The following is a 24,357-nucleotide window of genomic DNA, read 5'->3' as shown; positions in this document are numbered from 1 at the left end:
CTCTTGCTCCCATCCTCTTCATTCCCTAGGGGGATCTACAAATATGTTTGGGGTAGGGTGACCAGATGTCCTGATTTTATAGGGACAGTCCTGATTTTGGGGTCTTTTTCTTATATAAGCTTCTATTACCTCCCAACTCCGTCCTGATTTTTCACACTTGCTGTCTGGTTGCCCTAGTTTGGGGCCAGGCTCACAAAAAGTTAATCCGGCCCTGGCTACTGTGGATGCTGGGGGCGGGGGGGCTGAGTAAGGCAGCTACGGGGAGGGGGATGTGTTGGGTGATGCACACTTGGGTGGGGTTTGGAGAGGAGGGGTGTCTCCGTGTGCACCTGATGGTGTGGGAGGGTGGTGCAGGGGGCAGTATTGCCTGCAGGGGGGAGGGCTGTCCTTCCAGTGTCAATGGGGTAGCACCAGGATGTCATCTCACAAAGTGATGCATAACTGTGATGTCACTGGGATAGTATGATGTCACATCACACGCTGTTACCCCTGTGCCCAGGTTCAGGCAACTCCCCCACGCCCCCAAAGCATGCTATGGGGGGGGGGAAGGGAGAGCGGGCTGCATCCCCTGACCTCCCTGCCACACTTCCGGTCAGGACAGTCACTCTTCCGTTAAGGGATTATGCTACTTCCGGTTAGTGCCTCCGTTTGCCGCTCCGGGCAGCAACACTTCCGGTGGTGCAGCGGTTCTCGGTCCCTTCTCGTTGGGCCGGGGCGGGCGAAAGCGGGCTTCCGGTGAAGCGTTTCCGGGTCCCTTTGTCCCAGGTGTCGCGGGTCCTGTATGTCCCGGACCTGCTCCGCCTCCGTCCGCAGGTGGGTTCCGGTTCCGGTCTCGGGTGCTTTTCCCCCGTCGCAGCTACGCGGGGTGTGAGGGGGGTGGCGGCGTCTCCCCCCTAATCTGGAGGGTGAGGGGAGCAGTGTCCATCCCCGCCCCGGTACTGCGCCTCCGCTCCCCCCGGGCTGGGGGCAGTGCCCGGCCCCAACGCTCCCCGGGGTGGTCTCTGTTCCGCCTCTTGCGCCCTGGCTCAGGGAACGGGCCCGGCCGCGGGGAGCCGGGGGTGGTGCTCGGGGGGAGCCGGTTTCAGGAGCTCCGCTGGGAGTCTGGGCGCGCCCTGCTCTTGGCAAGGGGGGCAGATTTGTGATGCAGCCTTTGTCTCTCTCGCTCTCCTAGGCAAGGCGAAGCTACCGCCTAGAGAAGACGAACAACCCGAGCACCCGAAATGGCCCAGTTCAAGCGTCAGAAGCCTCTGCGAGCTGGCAACCTGCAGGGAGCGAGGCCGTTCTCAGGTCAGCTAGCCCGACACCTGGGGATGTTTTCTGCAGACTTAAGTAGTAGCCCGACCTAATTGTAAATGGCCTAAGTGATGAGGCTTCCCTCACTTTTCCTGGGGAACCTGGAGTCAAGTATTTAATCAGAGTGAGAGCCAGGCCTCCTGCGTTCTAATCCTAGGTGCTGCCACTGACTCACTTAAGAATTATCCACATTTTATTTATGGATAATAAGGTTGTCTCACAGCCCAGAGCCCCTGGACTTCCAAGAGCTAAGCAGATCAAAGCAAACATATCTATCACATTCAGGAGATTTAAACTTCAAGACTCCTTATAAGCAGCAAAGAGTCCTGTAGCACCTTATAGACTAACAGACGTACTGGAGCATGAGCTTTCGTGGGTGAATACCCACTTCCTTGGAATTGCCTTATAATAAATGAAAGGGAGGTGGATATTTTTTTCTTTTTTGCTGTTTTAAAAATTAAATAGGCATTGTATTGTTTTTAAAACTATTATGAAGAACAAGTTTAAGCTTTGTTGTAACGTGCGCTCTTTGCCTGGACTTCTCACAACCCGAATGGTTGTGTAGGAGGAACTCTTTGAGTTGTTTTTTTAAATACCTTCATGCTGTTTCACATCTGATACGTCTTGATGAAACATTGAATAATCTTGTTATAAACAAGGCTCCTAAGTGATACAAGCTACGAAAGTGAGATCTTGGAAGCGTGTTCCCATTTTCATAATGCAATAAAAATATTGTCATGATAAATAGTGTGTGATAAGCATGTCATAAAAACAAATTTTATATTTCTAAGTGAGACGACATTTTAGTGAAAGGGTTCACCGGTTGTTAAAGATGCAGTGGTTCCCAGTTAGGAGATGCATGCTGGATAGAGGCAGCATCTTCCCTCCCAACTCCCCACAGTTTGGTATGCTAAGGGTAGGAGTTTCCCAGGGCATTGCTTCTGGAAAACTCTGGTAGCTCCAGTGAGTCAATCTGGTTCTCTGGCTGTTAGGCATCTGGAAAATTGGACTGCTAATTACAGGTCCATGTCTCTCCTGCTTGCCCCCCTGTAATATGGGCTGGACCGGTTGGTACTGAATAGCTCAGATTGGAGCTACTTTTGAGTTGATTCCACAAGGTGTCTCTTTCCTGCTGGGCATGGAACTGTCTACATCCCCTTAGAAGGTCAAAAACAAAGAGCTTTCCCCCCCCCCCCCTCTTCCATTCTAGGGACACACCCAACCTCCTTATTGGGACCTCCACCTGGCCTGTTAAACCCTCCTGTCTCAGCAGATCTTATCCAGAATGCACGGCACCTGCAGGTATGTTGGGGACAATCCTTCCCTCAGCCCCAGTTGCTTCAGGAAGCTGGTGTTTCATCAAGGTCTCTCACTTCCTGGAGAGACCAACCTAGAGTTTTTGTCTCCATGCCAACGTATTCCTAACCCTCCAAGTACATGTGGCTGCAGGAATTTCCCTTTAGAGTCTCCACAGTCTCTGATTGTACATAATGCACCAAATGAAAGTGAAATCCAAAGGGGTCTGTATGTGGCCAGCTCAGACTGGGTTGGAAAGACTTGTGTGCTGCGCATTCATGAGAGAGAGAGCAGGGCCTCATGGATTAGTGCCCTGCTGGCCTTCAAACTCCCTTTCTGTTAGTTGGAGGGTTTCAGGGTTCAGATGAGCTTTAGGCTTAGGGGGCTAGATGGTGGTGACAGAGCACTTGACTACAGTGTTCCTCAGTCCTGGGGATAGTAGGGGCTGCCCAGAACTGATACTGGCTGTGTGTGTGAGAGAGTAAAGTGATTTGTGCATGGAATGTAAGCACGACTGTCTGTATGAATACGTATTGTCTGTTGACTGCAGTGTGTGGTAGGATGTGCGCACAGGTGGTGACTGAGCGTAATGGCAGCAATTGTGTGTTTTGCCTGGTGCTGATGTGTGAGTCCCCACTTTGCCCTGCTGGGATGATGACGTGAACCCGCTGGTCCTTTGCCTTGCAGGTGGGTGAGAAGCAGCGAGTCTTTACTGGCATTGTCACCAGCCTGCATGATTACTTTGGGGTGGTGGATGAAGAGGTCTTCTTCCAATTGAGGTAAGGCAAGTGTTGTACTGCACAGGATCTTTTCAGGGGGAATAAGGCAAAACGCCACATTTATTAGTAATACATGTATTAATTAACACTGTATCATATGCATACAATATATATTACACTCACATACCTATATACATACACATACAAGCACACTCCGTCTTGTTGTTGTTACCAATTAGTTGCTCTCCTTAACTGCACTGGCCAGGTGAGTTAGATGGGGGAGGGGTGGAGCTGGGCTTCTGCGGATCCGGATCGATGCTCCGATGTTGACAAGACGAGACCCGGGGTCCTCTGCAAGACACCTCAAATTTATAGCAGCTTCCCTCTTATGCAAATCTGTACCTGTGTTCATTGGTCCTTTGTGCTGCTTCCTTCTGGGTGTTGTCCCAATGCTGCAAAGAGGGCGTTTCCAAAAGAAGGTGCTGGCTTCTAGCCCCCGAGGCCATCAGTATGTTTCCTCATCTCAAGAGCCTTGAAGAGCAGAGGGGGACTAAAGTCAGGACACCTGGGCTCTGATGTGAAATGATAACGGCAGTGCCTTGTTGCTCTGTGTTTTGTGACAGTGTTGTGAAGGGCCGGTTACCACAGATAGGTGAGAAAGTGCTGGTGAAAGCTGTCTACAATCCAAGCCAATCGGTGCCCTGGAATGCCATGAAAGTCCAGACATTGTCCAATCAGGTATCACTTAAAGCCCTTATAGTTCTCTCCATGTGTGGGGTTGAAGGAGGCTCTTTCCATGCTCAGAGAACATCGCTCACATTTGCCTAGATCTGGCAGCAGCAGTTGCTGCATCCCATCCCAGCCTTAGCAATGGGTGAGGCTGATCCCTGTGAGCCTATGCCCTGCTGTTCCCCTTTCTCCAACCCTGCAGGGGTTGGGGTGCAGTGCTTCATCTTGAGGCAGCTGCTGCTGCAAGCTGGGAGGCTCTAGGCCTGTGGGGAACAAGTTCTTGGCCTGAATATTGCATGCCTTTCATTCTATAGCCCCTCCTGAAGGCCCCCACCCCTCTCCTGCATGTGGCATCCTTAGGACAGAAACAAGGCATCCTGGGAGCCCAACCTCAGCTGCTGTTCCAGCCTCACCGGATCCCTCCTCTGTTTCCCCAGAAACGTGAGTACTGACAGCTAATGCGGGGGAGACTTAGAGCACTGGAGCTACAGGGATTGCTGGGATGATCCACCTGTCTTAGTGGCAAGGGTCCTGTGGACATTTTGGTATTGCCTCTTAGCAATGACACCCTTCCCATCCTGTTGGCAATTGGTCCTGGTAGCACTGGGTAAGAAGCCCCATCCTCATGAGGCCAGAGGAAAATTTATGTGCACCAGCCTCTTCTTGACGTAGGCTGTTGCCTCCAGACATGGGTTGTGGGAGCCCTGGGATGGCACCCCCTGGAGCGAGGGCGGGAGAAGCCAATGTAGTAATAACAAGCCTTAGTTAGTCCAGACAGGGATTAGATTTTTGGAGTGGCTTAGAAATAAGACTGTGTATTTGTTTCCCTAGCAATGAGCCTCTTCCAGTCATCCCCTTCGCTTCACCTGGGCCACCTTGGGAGATACCCTGGTCGGGGCCCAAAGGGCAGGCAGGACTCAGGCAGATGGTAAGGACTGTGGAAAGTGTGTCCCTAAAAGCTCCTGGATATCTGATGATTGTGTTCCCCCACCCTTGAGGTAGCTACATCAAGGTTTCAGTCCGTGATTCCTGTGCACACTGTGCTGGTTACAGGGACGACTTTGATTCGAAGAAGCGGAAACAGAAAGGCGGCGAACCGTGGGGAGTGAAAAAGCCACGCCATGATCCGCCACAGTACCGGGTCTACTTTGCACGCTATGCTGTGGACAGGTGAGAGCCCGGAGCACTAACAGGGACACCCGGCCAGCTGTGATTCCACTGTTTGAGGGGCTGCGCCTGGCTCTGTGTGTCTGCTGCTAGCCCTAGTTTCTCTCTGCCTGGCTCCAGCCCCTTCTGCGACGCCATGGAAATCCTGAGACGCTACTGCAGCATCCAGTTGCCCCGGGAGTTCTATGAGGTCCGCCTGTGCTGGCTGGACACATTCCCGCTCACCCAGCCACTGACCCTGAGGCACCCCAGCCGCATCCTGGTGGCTGACCCTGCGGAGGAGGTGCCCGAGACCGAGGAGGATGCCACCCAGGAGGATGTGCTGGAGGACACAGATCCTGCATTCAGTGCCAAGGTGAGGGAGTCAGGGCAATGGGGTCCCATGTGCCTGGATTTATGGGGTATCTGTGCCAGTCTGACCGTGTTGCTGTCCCCACAGGTGATGCTGCTGTCTTCCCCAGGCCTAGAGGAGTTGTATCGCCATTGCTTGTTATATATTGAAGAGCCTAGTGAACAGAAGGAGAGTCCAGAGCACCCCACAAAGCAAATAAAGGTGAGGCTGCTGTTAATCTGTAGGGAGGAGCAGGAATTCCCCCCTTTACAGAGGATTATTGGGCTTCACAACTTCTTCTTCCCTAGTTCCTGCTGGGGAGGAAAGAGGATGAAGCTGTGCTGATTGGAGGGGAGTGGTCGCCTTCTCTGGATGGCCTTGAGCCAGACTCTGATCCCATGGTTCTGGTTCGCACAGCCATTCGCTGCACCAAGGCCCAGACTGGCCTGGACCTGAGCGCGTGCACTAAGTGGTGAGTATTACCCTCCCCCATAACAATAGGTATATTAATTGTCTTGAGAGATGAGAAGACCAAAATATAGCATTATCCAGCAGGGTGGATTTGATTTAATCATGGTTTTCTACATTAAAAGTGCATTGTTATTTCATATACCAAAGGTAATCAATGACTTCATAAATGTCTCCAGTTCAACAGGTTAATCATTGTCTTGCCATGCTGTATTAGGAGGAGAACATCACCAGACTAGTTTTAGTTAACTAAAACAACATTAATAGGATTGGGTCCCCAATTAATCCCTATTCCATGATGAGATATCTTTGAGCTATAAAAATGGCCTGTTCAGATCCATGTAGATATGGGCTGGGACTTTGGGTGCATTGGTTTGGCTGATTACATTATGGCTATATATAGAATTTCTGCAGTGGGTAACCGTGGCAACTGATTTTTATTTTGCTTAAACCTGGTCTCACATGTGACTTGGTTGGTTAGTAACAGCTAAGGGAAGATGGAGGTTCTCTGTCTTTAGCATTGGCGGGGTGGACCGAACAGCAAGTGCAAGAGACTTGGTTTGGGTGGGAGTCATGGTCTGTTGCTGTCTTCAGAGTGATCTAGCAGTGACAGGTTTTATTCCCTGACCCTCTCTCCCTCTCCTCCCCCCCCCCATATGCTCCAGGTTCCGTTTTGCTGAGTTTAGATATCTGCGTCAGGGAGACCCATCACAGAGGGAGACAGTGGTGATCTTCCTGCCAGATGTCTGGAGCTGCATGCCGCCTCTGGAGGAGTGGGAGGCTCTGTGCCAGCAGAAAGCAGAGAAGGCCCCTCTGCCACCCCCCTCACCGGAGGAGAAACCAGAGATGGTGAGACTGGGCTGTCATAAAGCCAAGAGCAAAAAGGTCTTATCACTCACTTTTGTAAAGATCGCTCTGTAATGCTTTTAAACAGGACGTGGAGATCCCAGATGCGGCCCCAGACCAGGAAATGGAGGCCAGTGCACAGGACGTGGATGCCACTAATGCTGCTGCTGAGCCAGCTCCAACTCCCCCCCTGGAACCTGCCATCATCGCCCACCCCAAACCAGCAATGCAGGGTGGGCAGCCGAGCTGCTCCAACATCTCGCTCTGCACCCTGCTGGAGTACAGGAGACGGAGGGAAAAGCTTTCATTTGAGGTAGGCTCCAAGGGAGCTGCCGTGCATGATGGCACCTAGAGTTGCTTGGGGTGCTGCACTTACAATTCTCTCTGCCCATCTCCCTCCCCAAGGTGGCGGTGGTGGCAGAGCTTTTCCAGGAGATGCTGCAGCGAGATTTTGGCTACAAGCTTTACAAGGCGCTGCTGGCTCTGCCAGCGAAGGAAGAGCCATCAGAGGCAAAGAACCTGGAGTCAGAGAAGCCAGCTGAGCATGAGAAAGTGCAGAAGGAAGAGGCCCAGGAGGAGGCAACCAGTGAGCAGGAGCCTGTGCAGGTGTGTCCCTGCTACACTCCTTTCCCCAGGGTCTCAGCTGAGACTACAGAGCACTTCTGACTTTCTCCTGCCTGTTCACAGACCCATCAGGAGGAGGAAGGGGCAGAGCAGAAGCCAGCATGCAGTGAGGGTCCCAAGGTGGCCAAAGAGGATGAGAAGGCCAGTAAAGTGGAGCCTAAAGACTCAACTGATGAGCTGTGCATGCTGAGCCTGGAGGATGACCTCTTGCTGCTGCGAGACGATGAGGAGGAGGACTTTGGTAGGTCTGGCGCACAGCGTGGGTGGCACGTGCATCTAGTTGGGCTGTGCAGAAAACTTGCCTTGTTTGTGTCCCCTGCAGGTGTCAAGTTAGATGATGCAGAGGTGAGATCCATTGCTTCCAACCAGTCAGAGATGGAGTTCTCATCGCTCCAGGACCTGGTCAGTAAGCCACCGCAACCCGGACTGACTAGTCTTAAGGAGGGTGGGGGGAAATAGGGCTGCCCTGAACCAATGGTTTGTTTCTTAGCAGCCCAAGGAGCTGGACCCAAGTGCTGTGCTGCCCCTGGATGCTCTCCTGGCCTTTATCTACTTCGATTTGAATTTCTGTGGCTACCTGCACAGAAGAGACCTGGAGAAGATCCTCATGACACTGGGGTTACATCTTTGCAAAGAGCAGGTGAGCACCAGCTTGTGGCTGACCCTCAGGGGGCACTCCATTGTGAAAGTTACTGTGCTAGTGAGTGGTGTGTGCTGATTTGTTGACAGGTGAAGCAGCTTGTGAACAGAGTAGTGACTCAGTACGTGTGCCAGTACCGGAGCCTGCACTACAACCGCCAGGACAGTGCTGACCATGTCCCTGAGGAAGGGCTCTTGGGTAAGTAGTTAGTTATTGGACACGTGGGCCATGGCAACAGGTGCCCAGAGGCTAAAGTCACCACTAGGTTGGTTGCTCTTGTTTCAGGAAACCTCTCTTTGCTGCCTGCCTCAAACTCTGTGGCTGAGGTTTCTACTCAGCCCAAGGCAGTGGTGGAGCATGGGGACCTGATCTCCCACAATGGGACTGTCCTCAATGTGGGGAAGCTGCTGGAGAAGGCAGAGCAGACTGAGAGTAGCCGCCTGTACCTGGAGAGCAAAATCCACACTCTGGAGGTCAAGCTGGGTGAGCCAGTGCACTGCTGGGGTGGTGACAGAGTATGTGCGGGCCCACCAGGGAGTCATGGGGGGGCTGAATGTGTTCTCTGCCCACAGAGGAAGCCCAGATCCGTTACTCAGCGACAGAGTCATCAAACAAGGTGCTGACCACTGAGCTGCAGGCTGTACAGAAGCAGCTAGCTGATATGGAGGAGCAGGTGAAATCGGCAGAGAGGCAGAAATCCCACTTCCAAAGGCTGCTGCAGGAGAACAAAAAGCGCCTTGTTCCACTGCAGCTGGAAATCCAGAAGATCATTGAGAAGGTATCAATCTATCCTGTCTCCTCTTGCATTTGATTTGTCTCCTCTTGCATTTGATTTTTTTGGGGGGCGGGCGGGCGGGCATGCCTTTCTGAAGCGAATGGGCAGGGCCTGCTGGCTTATGCCTGCCGTCCTTCTCTCTTCCAGACTAATAACTGCTTAGAGAAGAAGGAGGAAGAACCATCATCTAGCAACTGACACCTGTGGATCCCTGAAGCTATAGCGTGCCAGGAGAGAGCAGAGTCTGTGCCCTGTCATGAGCGTAGACTAAATGGCAAGGTCAGTGAGTGAGGGGCATAGATGCTGAGGAACTAAGAACCCTTTCACTGCCTGAGGGAGACTTGAGCTGGATTCCCATTATGGGGGAACAGGACAGTGTTTTCACAGCCTAGTGTGTGCCAGTGACAGCCAAGGTTGTCAAAAAAAAAGGCCTTTGCTAATTGGCTGGTAAGTGATGGCTGTGAGCGCTACTGCCCATGCCTCCCCTTTACAATAAACACACAAGGGTCTTAAGATGAAGGTCTGCCATCTGCACTTTGTGGTGCTTTAGACAACAAATGTGGTAACAACTTGTATTTAATGGGAAAGGTTTAAAAAAATCTCTCTTCTTCACTTGTCTGTGGCTATTTTTGTCTCTTGTTTTCCCACTGAGATGACTTTGTATAATTTTTTTTTTTTAATAAATAGTTGTGTGCTACAGGAAAACCGTGTGTACATTGTTGTTTGCAGTTAAAACGGGGCATCTTTAGGCCGGCCCATTGCATGAGGTAGCAAGAGTAGTTTGATAATGGTTTCCCTCTTTCTCTTGTGCAGCTATTACTCTTTCCCCACCACCCATCAAAAGTTGTACCTTGTCTTATAAGGAGTTCAAAGCTGGAGAGCAGCAGGCAGCTGTGTACAGGTTAAAACCTAGAGTCAGGCAGGAGATTTCCACCCTGTTCTTGTCAGTTGTCAGCAGCCCTTGAGAAGGCTCCCCCAGCATGGGTGGGGAGGTCAGTCGTCAGCCACAATGGACAGGGCCCGCAGCTCACTCAGCTTGGCTTCATTCTCTTTCTCCCTCTGCTCATCTGTGAGGCCTGGCTCATCAATCTGCTCTGTCAGGTCTCCGAAGATCTTGTGCATTTCAGTGTAGTACACAACCTGGGGAGAGAAGGGAAAAGTGAATCTTCCCCCATGCTTTACTGTCCTGTTCCAGGTGGTCTCAGCCCAGCCACAGGAGCGGTGTCTCCACTCAGACTGATCTCACCACCTGAAGTCAGATACACACACTGTCACCATGGAGATGGACTCTCCCCAGCATGCTGAAGAACCTGTTTGTTTGGGCAGGAAGGAGGGGAGCTGGTCCCCTGCCTCTGGAGAGGTTTGGGGGGTGGGCTGAGCTCTGCTCCCAGTGATATCCTTACATTGTGCCACCAACTCACTCACTGCTGTAGCTGTGACCATCCATCACACTCCACCAACTAGAGGATCCAAGTGATGCCCCATTAATGAAGAGTGCCAGGAAGCACTGTGCAACTAGTGTCTTCCTAGACTAGCACAGAAGCCTGGGCCTGGTGGGGGGCTCTAGTGATAAGAAGCTGCACTTCTACGGTATCTCCTTCCTCAAAGGACAGGCATGAGCACTAGAGGGCGCTCTGATCCTTTTATGAAAAATAGCAATGTTGGCAACTTGCACACAGGCCTAGTTAATGCGATGGGAATTCTGCAGCAAGACAGGAAAGAAGCCTGGTGCATGCTGCACCAGGCTTCCTAGCATTTAAAGGGACCACACAACAACCAGGACCCTGGCAGAGTGAGAGAATCATGGAGCTCTACAGATTAATGAATAGGCTGGCTGGGGGCAGCAGAGCAGCCCATTACCATTCACATACCTTTGAGCAGAGGGAAACAGGGTCAGGAAAATAATGCCCCCCCCCCCCCCTCCTAATGGGGACACTGCAGTTCAGTGGTCACAGCTGTGAGTCAGGATTCCTGCCTTAGCACTGACTCATTAAGTTGCAAGTCAGATTACCAATCTGCAAAATGGGGAAACACTGCTCACCTCCTGCATGTGTCTGAAGTGCTTTGAGATGGAGGGTGCTATGGAAGGGCCAAGTAACCCTATCAAAAGCCTCCAAATGTGGATGGAAAAGCCCTCTTTCCTCCTCCCCACCCAGCTCCCAAGAAGGGTCAAAGCCCCAGCAGAGGTGGACTAGTGGGGTCAGAAAATTGTTTCACGCCAGGATCACATGTTCTTGAGGTGGGGGCGGGAAAGGGAAGGCACAGGTACCAGGAGTAAGGAGAGATGAACAAAGCTCTGTCTCTGCTGAAGCAAAGCACCAGATCCGGGCAACACTTTATGATACAGAAGGGGCGCAAAGGAAGCCAACTCGATCGGATTGATGTTGTTCATCTGTGACTTCCTTTCCCCTCATTCATACATCCCAGCATTTTAAGGGATTTGACATGAGGGCAGGGAGAGGTCTCACCTGAGCACGGATCAATGATTCAAAGCTGGGCTCGAAGTAGTCGATGCGGCTGCTGTAGAACTTGGGCATCTCCTCCAGAAGCTGCTTGTTTTTGGCTTCAAAGTCCTCCTTTACCGGCCTCAGCTCCTCACGGGCCTGGGGAATGAGAGGGGGTTGCTCAGCTGCCTTAAAAATCCCCCTTTCCAAAACAAACCGATGTATGAACTTCCAGGAAGCTGGCTTAGGACAGTGGTTTTTCACACTAGGGCCCAAGAACATCTAGCGATTTTGATAATGCCACATGCACAACTCGACTCAGTGAGTGGGCACCAAACATTAAGAGCTTTCCTTAGCCAGTCTCCGCTATGTGGTACTATAAATATGCATCAAAGTACAGATGACCTGCTGGGAGGCATAATAAAATTGTTCCTTCTCCTGCCTCTCAAAGAGAAATGAAGGCTATACACGGGGGCCCTCAAAAAAGCCTGTGGTCTGAAACCAAATAGAGCTCTACAGAGCAAACCTGGAATGTGACACAAGATCCTCTAACTAGCAGCTCTAGGACAATGTTAGCAAGCACCATAGTTTATCTGTTGGCTGCAGCCCTGTGGTGTCTCACTAGGACATTGGCAGATTTCTCTCTCGCTGGGATAACTCTGAAAAGTTCTGAAGGACCCTACAGCCCACGCCATACTAGGGGCCTATGCTGGTGCTATGACTCCATATTCAGACATGGGGTGTGACTTGGCCAGCAAAGCAACTTTGCTATGCTGCTGGAAGTAAAGGTGAGTAGGGGAGACGCCGAGCTAAGGCTTGGCTCTCGGACCTGCTAGTGCCGCTGGGCTGATGCCGAGACTCTGATGGTTTTCTGTCTGCCCTCGGGGTTTGCTCCCCTAACCTTATGCCCTCGGAGAATTTGCTGGGTCTACCCCAGGGGAGTCTCTTCTGTCTTTGCACTTTGCCTGTGACCTTCAGTTTGGAGAGTCCTACTGGCGATCTTTAAACAGAAGCGTGGGGAGAAAGGGAAATGTCTCTCAGAAGGTGTGGAAAAGGGCAGGAGGGGGTGGGTGCTGAAACATTAGACAAGTTCAAGTCTGCCACTTAATCCTGGTGCAATTCCAAAGGGAGGGGGTGTGGGCTAGCAGTGAGATTCCACATGCTGGTCCTGCTCTGGCGGTGTCTAATCCTATGGACAGATTGGTGTTAAGACAGGTTCCGGGCCTTTGTTGGGAAAGCACGCTAGAGATATGGAGCAGGCATAACTTCCGGCTAGTAAGATCTTAAAATGACACCAGGCTCGAAAGGGGCAAATGCATTGTCTGACACCAATCCAGCTACTCAAACTGAGGCTGAGAATGTTCCAACTCATGGGAAAGGAGGGTTAATTCAGGAAGCTTCCTGCATCCAAAAATTGAGGGCTTGGGTAAACAGCTCTAAAAGGCCCAATGTATATTTTAGGCCAGATGGACATACCTTATGAGACTAGGCTAACTCCCTACCAAATATCTGGATCTCTCTTGAATAGCCTGGCTTTAGGTCCTCTCCAACAGCAGCTCTGGCTATCTCAGGTGTCCAAGCTCAAACTTTTGATTATTTATTTCAGATTTTCATGGGGAAAAAAATTAGATCGTACCAGAAGTTCATTAGGAAAAAAATAAAACCGACTTAATCACCAGGACAAAAGAACTCCCATTTTTCCAGCCATAGCTTTAGTCACTGAGGCTGAGTAGCGTAAGCTGCTTACTATGAAGTCTGAATTCTCTTTTGTTAATGCTGATAGGGCTGTTCTTTAACACAATACTTCATTTGGTGGGGAAAGTGAGCAAACCGGTGTGTTCTTTCACTCTGATGAAGGCGACTATTCCTTAGCGGTGTCAAGCGAATGTTTTGTAGAAATGACAGATTTTGCTGGGAATGCCGGTGAAGATTTAGTAAAAACAAAACCCAACAACTTTGCTCGAATTTCAGAAAGACGTTAGAATTTGGTGAGGTTTCATGTTAACCAGTTATTGCAATTTTGTGAGACTAAGCTTTGTATCAGGTGGCAAATGTGTAGAATTTTATGATTTTTTTTTATAGCTGTTTAGTCAAATTCTGAAGTTCAGGGGAATGCTGTCTCCTAATATGCTCTTACAGTTATCTCCAGTTCTTGTGGGCTTTAGTTTGGAAAGAATGTTCTGTTTGGTCTCAGACTGAGTGCTCTTAATTTACCAAGCACTGCGCATGTCAATTTAATATTAAAAAAATAATGGCACATTGCCCCGAAACCCTGAATAAATTAGCCTATACTTTAGGGAATTTAGATACAGAACTTAGGAAAGACAAAAGATTATTCAGTCCATTTCCCTGCTGAGGCAGGGTTTTACCCAAGTGTACATTTACAAGGGATTTCCCCTGTCTCGTTTTAAATGTCCCAAGCAATGGTGTTCCGATCATTTCCCTTGTGAGTCTATTCCATAGCTTAATAGATCTTCGATGCCTAGATTTTCTCTGTCTTAATTTCATCACACTATTCCCAGTTACTGTGCTAAATAACTGGCGCTTACACCTTTCAACAATATTTGGCATGTCAGGATGAAACATACATAAGGGAAATTGTAGTGTGTCACCCTGCACACAGGGGGTGCCCTAACATTCTCGCCAGAGCTTTTCAACCCCAGCAGTAAGCACCCGTCTCCCAGTTCTGTACCTGGTGTAGCTTGGCAAGGATGGGGCCGGTCTTCTCCTTCTCTTCGTATTTTTCCACCTTGGACTGCAGCCGCTTGTAGTCTTGCAGAGTCTGCTCACGTCTCTTCACTGCCATGTTCAGGCTGGGGAACACACTGCTGAATCTGCAGGGGTTCAAAGAATAAAACCCCGTGGATGCTGTGGCCTGGCTGGACTCATCTTAGAGACATACCTGCTTGGCCAAACTCCCAGCTAAAAGCCTGTTAATTCAAGGTACTCAGGCAGAATTCTCTATGACACTAGGAGTGGGCGTTAGCACCTGTCCTTAGATTACTGGTAGGGCAGAGGCAGGGTGAGTGCCCTTATGGCCCGATCCAACCCCCAATTACTTTAATAGGAATCAGATCAGGTCCATAATCTGCACGAGTCTTTCCACACAAGACACGAGGTTACACTACAGACCATATTGATCCTCTTGGAGCTTCCAGCAGATGCATCGTGGGTCCTATGGCTTTAGTGTCTAAAATGTATTTCAAGTTAACGGCTTGCAGACATCTGTAGGATGCCAACATTAAGTAGGGAGAGGAATTCTATGGGGAGTTGCAAGGGGGGTCTGACTAGAAGGAAGGGAACGGTATTGGACAACTGGAAATGTAGGCTGAACATCAGTAAACATTTCTTAACAGTGAAAGCTACAAGATCTGGCATAGCCTCCCAAGGAATGGGGTGGAAGCTCCAGAGCTCAGGATATTTAAAATTAGACAGGGAAAAATGCCAGTATGTGACGCTATGAAAGATACAGGGGAAGGAGAAAGATAAGAGCTGCTGGCCCAGCAACACATAGCTTGTCCCTTCTCTCCTCTCTCGTCGACTGGAAACTGGGCTCTCCTTAGCCAAGTGACTGCTATTAACACAGCCCAAGAAGGGAGACAGAGACAGCCCTCAGCATTTCCCTGAGGGAAGAGAAAAGCATGAACAAAGGCCTGGGGCCATAAGGGAGCAAGTCCTCAGGGATCCCAGTGGCCCTGGGACTGCCTTGCAGTTTCTTTACTGCTTTGAAAGATTATATGAGCCACATGTTGCTCTTAAACCAGGACATGGGATCATTAGCCAGTCTTCCTGAGACACAAGCACTAGTTCATGACCGAGGAGGAGGGTTGCCAAGACAAAAAGAGGAACAGGAAAGAAACCACAGGGAATTCAGAAATTTTCTCTCCCCCGACTTGTGCTGGCTAGCACTGAGGCCACAATCCTGTGAGGTGCTGAGAATCTCCAATAATTGATGAAACAAAAAGAAACCCTGATCCCCTCTTTTGTGCATGTGGAAGAGCTCCATTTCGCTACTTCCTAATGTGAACAATAATTTGCTCACACCTATCCTACTTCCTGCACAGAGCATGGAAAAACAATGGAGGTTTGTCTAGGTGCTCAATACTCACCAAAACATTGGTTATGAAAAAGATATTCCCGGCAGCTTTTGTGGCATTTCCCACTAGAGTGAGTGTGATGCAATCCACGCTTCCAACACCCCCTCATCTCTCTGTCCATTGAGTCCTTTTGCTAACATGAACCCTGCACTGTGTGGATTTAAAGACACACCACTCCTTTTACTGGGCTAATCTTACTCTTTAATTACAAAGGGACTGCCCTGCTTTCCCTTTCCGAGAGGGACACGGTCAACTTAGTTTAGATCCAGAATTTAGAATCTGTTAATCAAAACAAGGAGTGAAACAAAACCTAGTCCAAATAGAAATGTGTTTATTATAAACTTCCATGGGCATTGTGAGACTGAACTAACTAATGTTTGTAAAATGCCTGGAGTCCCAGCTGATGGACGGTGCTACTAAAAGGGAAAGTTAGTATTACGATCATTATTTTGTTAATATAAATTAGGCAGTGGCCTGCAATAACAAGGGAGTGGATCCAAGAAGGCCCTTTCCAGTCTTATGTTCCCATGTCAAAGTGTTTTTTTGTTTGTTTTTTTAAATTTAAACATACATCAACTACTTAAAATCTAGTCAATTTCACACACCTTGTTAGAAGTAGTTAAGAGGCCCCACATTTGTCTCCCAGCCCTCCTTTGGAGCCTGGTGATTTTACAGTCATATTTTCCTATTTTTTTAAATGTTTTTTCTCTCCTGCTACTGCTGTGTTACAGAGCCACACAACAACGTGGGAAGCTGGCTGTCTACACAAGGGGGGAATAAAGAAATTGACCCTACACAAAGTGCTGTTAAACACATAAAGCACACAAACTGACAGAGGAGAGAAAAATACTGTTCCCCCACTCATCTTATTAATTTCTAATCACCCAAGGTATTATTTGCAAAAACACCAGCTTCAAACAACAACGTTCAGACAGAGGGTGAAAGTTTTAAGTGGATGGTGGCTCTTTAAATATTGTCCTGCCTAGTTGTGAACCCAATGACAACAAACTTGTGCTAGTGTCTGAGAATTAAAAAGGGACGGTGACTTGCTGTGAAATTAATCGGGTCTAGTTTCACTGTCCTGACCAAGTGAGGTGCAAAACATTAGGAAATAGCAGTGACAGGAAGTAAATGAGACTGTGAACATTTTTCAGGATTAATAATCTACAGTATTAATATAAGGCAAGGGAATTTTTAACTCTGAATTTCCCTTATCAGTGTCTCTTTAACACTGAGTTCCAGCTAACACTGTGCACCATCTCTCTTATCATTACCACATTTGTTCTGCGGAAATTTAGTACCGGGTTTACGTCTCACATATAATAGATTGAATTCTAAGCATTTTGTGAACCTGACTCCTCTATAGTCCATCTAAAATGCTACTGCCACAACCATCTCTAGCCCATGGCTTCACCATGACACATCCTCTGTATGAGGCACTTGGCTGGATCAACATTGTACTGAAGAGCAAATTCACAGATCTTGCCCTTAAGGTTTTAGCTCAGACAGCCCCTGCCTACGACTTGAACTTTATCTCCTTTCATATTCCCTCCCAACCTCCCTGATTTTACCAGTGATGCCAATCTCGGGATCCTCCTCCCACAGCTGATTCCTCACCTTCTTCCATGCCGCCCCTTATATTTGGCACCCCCTCCCTGAGTCTGTTGGCCAAGCCATGTCACTTGCACGATTTAAATCCCTCCTGAAGGCTCACTTCTGCTACCTCACCTAGGCAAAGTAAGGGGAAATAAAATGAATTATTGGCAATGCCAGGCTGTGCCTATGCCTTACTGAGTTGCTTCATCTTCTGATCACTGTCACCTTTCTCCTTCCTCACCTCCTTCCCTTTATAGCCCTGACTCTACCCAAAACCATAGGTGTAATTTGACTTCTATATTTGGGGGGGCAGCTCCAGTCAGGCCAATGTGGCTGCGCACAGGAGGGGCAGGGGGAGGGAAGAGAAATTTTGTGGCTGCCCAAGGCTTGCAGGTTTTTTTTTTTTTTTTTGGGGGGGGGGGGGCAACATCCCCCTGTCCCTCCCCAAACTACGCCTGTGCCCAAAAATCTCCCTTACTTCTGCTCCTCAGTGCCAACCCACATTTAATTTTATATCAGCTGCCTTTGGGTCAGCTGTCAACAGAGTTAAGGAGATCTCCTCCTACACTCGGAGACATCCCTTGCTTTTCATCTGTCCCCTTGGCTGCTTTCACCATTGGAGAGAGGCAGTGAGGTTTATTAGTCTGGGAGTCACTGCTGTAATCCTGGTTCTAACACTCATTCCCTTTGACAAGTCCCAACTGCCCTGTCTCAGCTTTCCCCATCTATAAGATAAGGGTAATGATTCAGATCTCCGATTTTAGGCTAAACTTGATGAAATCGCTCTGAAACAATAGCACAAGAACAGTTTTTTTTATAATGTAGACACACACACAAAAATACCCAACAGGTTCAAATTTTGAAGCATTGAAAACTGCTGATGGGCCCCCAAAAGCTCCTGTGTTTTGTAAAGCAATCTGAAGGTGAAAAGCACTATGCAAATCCTAACTACAACCTGGGTAGAAAGTTGAAGTCTCCTCACCCCGCCCCCGTCCCTCTCCTATTGTCACAGACTGTCCGGATGTGCTGTTAAACCATAGCCTTAGTCATTGTAAGTCCCACCAGCAGCACATCCAGTATGGGAGCTCTGTGCCCCAGACTGAAGGAGTAGTAGCACCATGCTATCGAAATCCATATTGCCCACAGCAATGGAGCCAGGAGCCAACAATTATGCAGGCTACAGGAATATTCGTATTAACACCAATGTTTTGTGAATTAAGAAATGTCTTAATGAACATTTAAGTAAGAAACCAACAGAGAATATTGCTGAAAGTGACAGAAGAGGCAGCCAACTAGGAGATGGAGGAAAGACCCACAGTTGACCATATTAAGCTAGTTTACAGAACTGAAATGAAGCGTTGTGGTAAAAATGAAACCACCCTCCCTCCTAACTTTCAGTGGACTTCAATCATGCACACAAATGGCTGACTATCAGAGAACATGCTCCTATGAAACTGGCCACTGTACCTCCACAGTGCACTGGATAACTTGCTGTTCATAAACTATATGGTCAGTTTTACAGGCTAAAACCAACAAATCCTTCATGAAAACAGTTTCAATAGTACTGCAACATTTGTCCTTCTGTTATGTCTTTCTTACAGGCTAGTACAGGTGAGCGGATTTTATACCCACCTGTACTGAAATACCTATGATCAGCAAGGGGTAAATGAGCAAAAAGAAAAATCCCAATTTATTAATTTAATTGCATTTGATATATTTAGATACATGTACTACGTCGAAGGATTTAGCCTTGGAAACAGAAGCCAGGCTTGCTTTGCAGCACTGACCACTTAGCTCTGTGCATGTTTAATATTATTTATTTATACTGGGGCTGCACTCAATATGTGCTACGTGCTGAGCAAACACGTAGGGAGACAAAGGGCTTGCTCTGAAGCACTTACAGTCTAAAAAGACAAAGCCCAGAAGAGTTGGGGAACGGGATACAAGGACCATTAGTGTTTAATATTCCTGGCTCAGATGGCGAAATACCAGCTGGTGTTACCATGATCCCGATCGCTAGGTAGAACACAAAAATAGACATAGATGCACAGTGGGTTAGTGCAGGGGAGGCACTGCATCTTTCATGCCTAACTATGTGCCCACCTGATTACTTTTCCCACTCTGCCCAAGAGTCCACGGGGTGACACAGACTATCACAAACCACAGTCACGGCAAAGCTGCTGGTCCAGTGCTCACAAGCGCCCACAATGTCTCCCCCAACGTGCTGTACCATCAAGACAACCTCTAATCAGAACAACAGCCTACAGAGACCACCCATAAGGACAGAGCCCCGGGCCTTACGTTATCCTGTCCTGCAAACACCAAAAGCAACTGTGCCTTGTATGGCTGATTCTTTGCATCCACCATCCCTTCATCTCATTATGGAGATGGGGTTAGGGCATTAATAACCTCATATCGCCCTGTGCAACCTGAAAAAGTCATCAGCAAGCACAAGGTCATTCTTCCATCCAGCTGGTCACATGCAGATCAGATGCTGCTACTCCGAGATTGCTTTTTATAGTCAGTTTCATGCAGGGTTTGCCATTATATTTAAATGTATCAGCTAACAGAGTGACTCCAACTGGGACTGGCTACAGAGGCCCCTCGTTTCATGGGCATGGGGGAAATATTTCAATATTTAGCTGCTATGTAGATAAGTAAAGAAACCCATGTATTAAAAGGGCTGGATAAGTAGGAATCTGAATGAACACAAGAGATCTGCACAGAGAAAACCAGACAGGTCAAGGGAATGTATAAACTGTCATGCCCTTCCCATATTAAAGGCCCCGTGTACTCTGTGGCAGGATGGCCATGAATTCGGTGGCTTTTTGGTGCACCACACTGCAAATTCTGCAAATTAAACGGATGCTATTTAAAATGAATTCGAGATGAAAATGAGTAAAACAATCAGTACAGTGGCCCCTGTTTTTATTGGGATATTACGATTTAACTTATTTAAGGATCCTGAAGAAGGCAACGGCAGGATGGCTCAGAAGGGTGGTAACGGAACATGGAGCCTTTTAGCTCTAAGTAACAAGTTCAACTCCCAACCAGGCCAGATGTTATTGAAAGTTGTGACCTTCTCATGGCTGGGGGCTTTGTGCTATTAGTTTGGTGGGTCTCAGTCATGTTGCCAGCAGACAGGGTCTACAGTGCAAAGCCGACATTGCCACTGATTGCTTCCTGCTTGGTAGTCTCAGCAGAAATTCCAGGACTGAATGGGCCAGGGGATGGAATTCCCCTCTTCCCATGTTCACACTGAAGCACTGCCGTGGGGAAAGCTCACACTCCAGCTGCCTTTTGCTGTACTTGGTATGTGGCTAGACAGAAGCCTTCAGTCTCCAGGGCTGTCAGTCTAGCATTTGGCCTCAGGGCTATGTTCAAATGCACACACTTGTGGCTTTTTTTAAATACCCTGACCATTTTTAAGGCAGTCATTGTCATAAAGAGGAAAACAACATTGACACAACCACTCATCTGTGGTATCACTGCTTATGTACACCCAACATATGTGCACTCTACGAATAGGATACATGATGAACTTGGAACGTATGTCCAGGAGATGGAATCACAGTCCCTTGTCAGTGACGAAGGACTTTACAGAGCACAGCCATCAATTTGCAGCATTTCTCTAGAAAAACAACATAGTCTAATGGCGTGAGCATGAGGGCTGGAGTCCAGACACTCTCGAGTGCTAAGCCTACCACTGACACTGACTCTCTCTGTGGCCTCGGGCAATTCACTTATCCTTCAAATCCTTCCTTAAGACTCCTCTCTGCCACGATGCCTACAAAACCCAGCCGGTTGGTCATGGCTAGGCAGGTGACAAGTTGTGACTGTTGCTCCTCCTCTCTTTCTTTCCTTCTCCACCCTCAACTATAATCCATGCAACTAACACAGCTGAGCCAATTCTACACCATAGTCATAATATTGGGGTCTTTAGATTGTAGGCACAACGGGGCCTCAGTCCCATCGGGAGCCTTTGACTGCTACCACAATATAAATATTGCTACCACCTATAATAATATCTGTGCCTTAGTTTCCTCACCTGTAACGTTGGCATGACTCCTATCCACCTCCCTGGGTGGAGTTTGGAGGATTCATGTCAGAAATGTCCTTTGCAAATGTACAGAGTTATGTCAGCATTACATATTACCCTTTCAATAGGCTCCTCAACATGTTTTTTGGATAATGCTCAAAGATGTATGCTTAACAAGGGCTCTCTCCACCACGACGCATTGTGCTTAGTTCTAGGATAGCACTTTACGCCTTGAAAGCACCGCACAGGACATCAACTAATTAGCATGTAACCATTCACATCACATGAACCCACTAAAGCAGAAAATACTCATTTGGCTCTGAAATGTGGCATGCAAGATCTCAGACGAGGACCTGCGACAATGAAGGTAGATTTGTTTTTAAAACAAGGTGGCTTGACTTTTTGTGCTCCTAGTATTCAACCCATCTTGGATTTAACAAAGTGAGATTTTGTTGGAGGGGCATCATGCTTCAGAATGCTTTAATAAAGTAGCTTCAGCACAGAGACTGAAGAGGCAGTTACTGTGTCGGCACGGCAACTACTGTCTCATAAGGACTTTTAGTGCATGGATTATATACTGTATTTTGGGGTGCGGGGGTTATTGGACTCCGCAAGCTGCCATCATCACAGTGCATTATGCCAGCTCCAGACAATCATGACAAACTGCAGATTCAAACTCCCGAATCAAAAGAACAGAAATCTATATTCAAACAACATGGAAAGGGATGAGCCCTCAAAATCAAGGATGTCCAGGGTTAAAGCTGGGATGCCATGGTTGATGCTCCACACCCCTGGGGTTTAAAATATCTTACTCACTCCTGACATTTCAGCATTAACTTTCAGTTTCCCGGGGCAGGTGTTATGGGCTTAAATCAGACCCTGAGAGCTGTTTTATGAAAGGCTATCAACCAAACTGAGATCAATGAGATCTGCACCCACTTACACGATGGCTGAATTTTTCCATAGTGCAGTAATAATCATCAGTAAACTATTAACAGGAATGATAGTTTTTGGAAGTTTGCCGTAGCATCCGAGGATATCCCGGGATGCGGCAGCATTGTCTAGGAGTTCTCTCATTTCAGGTCAGATCCTGAGAAGTTCTGAGCACCCACAGACATGAGCAAGTTCTGATTGCTCAGCACCTCGCAGGAACAGCCCTTACTGCTCTGTGCATTCTAACAGGTACGCAGTGAGGCACATGGTTTAATTTTATATTGCAGAGGTAATCAGGTAAAAAAGGCAACATACACCTTCACTGGGCTGGGGCTGGATTGGGTTGAGGAAACAGTTCTCCTGCCATCAGATCCTGCTGGCTCCTGATGGAACATTCCTATGGAAATTCTCTCATTACGACAGGACTTCTAGACTTACACTGAAAGGTATGGTACGTGCTAGGTATTTTCCTTCTTCTTCGAGTGCTTGCTCATATCCATTCCATTAGGTGTGTGCGCGCCGCGTGCACGATCGTCGGAAGATTTTACCCTAGCAACACCGGCGGGTCGGCTGTGGAGCCCCCTAGAGTGGCGCCTTCATGGCGCTGAATATATACCCCAGCCGACCCGGCGCCCCCTCAGTTCCTTCTTACCGCCCCTGACGGTCATTGGAACTGTGGAGCGCGGCATAGCTGATCTCCACTCTCCCTAGCGTATTTAGTCATTCAGAGTTATAGTTATAGTTGTAGTTATAGTGTTTATAGTTCAATAGTTTAAACTTGTTATAGTTGTTATTATAGTTTAAGGGGTTAAGGGGGTCGTCTCCCCCTTTCTTCCCCGGCCGCGGGCCCGGGCTCATGCCCAACGCTCCCGGCTTCAAGCAGTGCGCCTCCTGCGCTAAGCCTATGCCAACGAGCGACCCGCACGACTCCTGTTTGAAGTGCCTGGGAGAGTCCCACCAAACAGACAAATGCAAGATCTGTAAGGCCTTCAAACCAAGAACCAAAAAGGAGCGGGACTTTCGGCTCAGGCAACTCCTAATGGAGGCGGCACTTAGCCCGGACACTCCTTCCACGGGCCAGACTCCGACGCCTAGCACTTCGGTGCGCAGTGCCCCGGCGGCACCGGCTATGACGACCACGCGAGTGGCGTCAGACAAGCCTCCCCGGCACCGGACCTCGTCGGCACCGCAAACACAGCAAGTGCCGCGGCGCCGGTCATTATCCCCAGGGCATAAAAAAGCCCATAAGACGGGGACGTCCGTGCCGAAGGCGCCGGCTCCCCCAGTGCCGGGGGTAGAGCCGCGTCCGCCGGTGGAGCAACGGAAACAGGCGCCTCCAGCACTGTCGACTCCGGCGCCGAGGCCATCGAGTCCGGTACAAATAGCGTCTCCACCGAGGCCGGCGGTGATACAGTGTCTCCCGTCGACTCCGGAGACCTTCGAGGCGGCGAGAGACTTGATAGCTCTCACGGAGCCGGCACCGCCTCAACCACCGGCACCGACTGCACCGCTGACTCGCCCGGTACAGTCAAGAGGGAAACCTGCCTTGATGCGCCCTCCATCACAAGGGCTGGAACCTCGGCGCCGATCCAGGTCCCGAAGCAGGTCCCCACGCCGCTCGCAGTCCCGGCACCGAATATCGCCTCGGCGCCGGTCGTACTCGCGGTCAAGATCTTCTTCGCGGCACCGCTCTACGTCTCGGCACCGATATGATCGTCGGCACCGGTCAACGTCGAGACGTAGTTCTCGGCACCTCGACGCTCGACGCCGAGGGGCCGATCCCGGCACCGGGCATACTCTAGGTCCTCGTCGAGGTCCAGATCCGACTCCCGGCACCGACGAGGTCATCGGCACCGGTCGCGGTCCCGGCACCGATCGCCGGCACCGCACAGAGATAGATCATCTCCGGACCGGCACCGTGCGGCACCGCAGACCACGGGGATCGTTTCATCTTGCGCGGCACCGCCATGGCCGTCAAGATCGGCATCTCGCTCATCGGAGGACCTGTCGAGATCGGCATACCCCCCTCAGGGACAGGCCGAGGAACGAGACTTGGGCCATTGGCAGGAGAGGGCAGAGGACCACCCTCATGGACCATCTCACTGGTCGTTTTGGACCCCGTGGGCGTACCACCAGGAGCAAGGGGCTTCACTACCATCGACCTCTCGCTCGGGTCACTCGGCCAGAAGGGCCCCAGAATCCACCATCTCTCGGCCTCCGCCTGGAGGCGTAGAGGCTTCTGTGTCCACACCACCCGACACCGTGGACCCAAGTACAGGTGACGCTCCGACCCAAGACCAGGGGGACCGGGCCCCCCCCTTGGATCCACTACCGCCGGAGGCGTCCTCCTCCTCCTCTCC

General features: G+C 49.4%; 2 protein-coding genes across 7 annotated transcripts in view; one reads left to right on the top strand and one right to left on the bottom strand.

Annotated features, from left to right (window-relative positions):
• The first annotated feature begins 682 nt into the window (after window positions 1–682).
• On the top strand, window positions 683–9,593 carry CCAR2 (cell cycle and apoptosis regulator 2). Of its 6 annotated transcripts, none has more exons than XM_034761871.1 (21): window positions 683–813; window positions 1,172–1,287; window positions 2,504–2,595; window positions 3,277–3,368; window positions 3,932–4,046; window positions 4,352–4,478; window positions 4,869–4,965; window positions 5,091–5,207; window positions 5,325–5,559; window positions 5,644–5,757; window positions 5,844–6,007; window positions 6,669–6,852; window positions 6,938–7,162; window positions 7,255–7,455; window positions 7,537–7,714; window positions 7,796–7,875; window positions 7,967–8,113; window positions 8,203–8,311; window positions 8,399–8,596; window positions 8,686–8,891; window positions 9,036–9,593. In XM_034761871.1, exons 2-21 carry the CDS (start codon window positions 1,221–1,223, stop codon window positions 9,084–9,086), a joined length of 2,799 nt encoding a protein of 932 aa, XP_034617762.1. In that variant the 5' UTR covers window positions 683–813; window positions 1,172–1,220; the 3' UTR covers window positions 9,087–9,593. The 6 variants fall into 6 exon arrangements, with proteins under 6 accessions (XP_034617762.1, XP_034617761.1, XP_034617760.1 ...); XM_034761870.1 differs by having other exon boundaries at window positions 7,964–8,113; XM_034761869.1 differs by having other exon boundaries at window positions 7,537–7,875.
• BIN3 (bridging integrator 3) overlaps window positions 8,957–24,357 on the bottom strand; it is a 59,694-nt gene continuing 44,293 nt past the window's right edge. Inside the window, exons 7-9 of the mRNA XM_034761873.1 lie at window positions 14,025–14,166; window positions 11,357–11,491; window positions 8,957–10,028 (exon numbers count right to left, since the gene is read on the bottom strand). Coding sequence (XP_034617764.1) covers window positions 9,882–10,028; window positions 11,357–11,491; window positions 14,025–14,166 — 424 coding nt within the window. The 3' untranslated portion in view covers window positions 8,957–9,881. The remainder of the gene's footprint in view (window positions 10,029–11,356; window positions 11,492–14,024; window positions 14,167–24,357) is intronic.

Source organism: Trachemys scripta, chromosome 2 (genome assembly GCF_013100865.1).
Source record: "Trachemys scripta elegans isolate TJP31775 chromosome 2, CAS_Tse_1.0, whole genome shotgun sequence".
NCBI classification, from domain to species: Eukaryota; Metazoa; Chordata; order Testudines; family Emydidae; genus Trachemys; species Trachemys scripta.
Note: the sequence above shows the minus strand (reverse complement) of the source record. Positions and strands in the feature narration are given on the sequence as shown.

Coding starts and splice junctions, on each gene's coding strand:
- CCAR2 (XM_034761866.1), top strand. CDS start 1,221: ATGGCCCAGTTCAAGCGTCAGAAGCCTCTGCGAGCTGGCAACCTGCAG. Junction 8,114..8,202: donor TACATCTTTGCAAAGAGCAG/GTGAGCACCAGC, acceptor ATTTGTTGACAG/GTGAAGCAGCTTGTGAACAG. Junction 8,597..8,685: donor CACTCTGGAGGTCAAGCTGG/GTGAGCCAGTGC, acceptor CTCTGCCCACAG/AGGAAGCCCAGATCCGTTAC.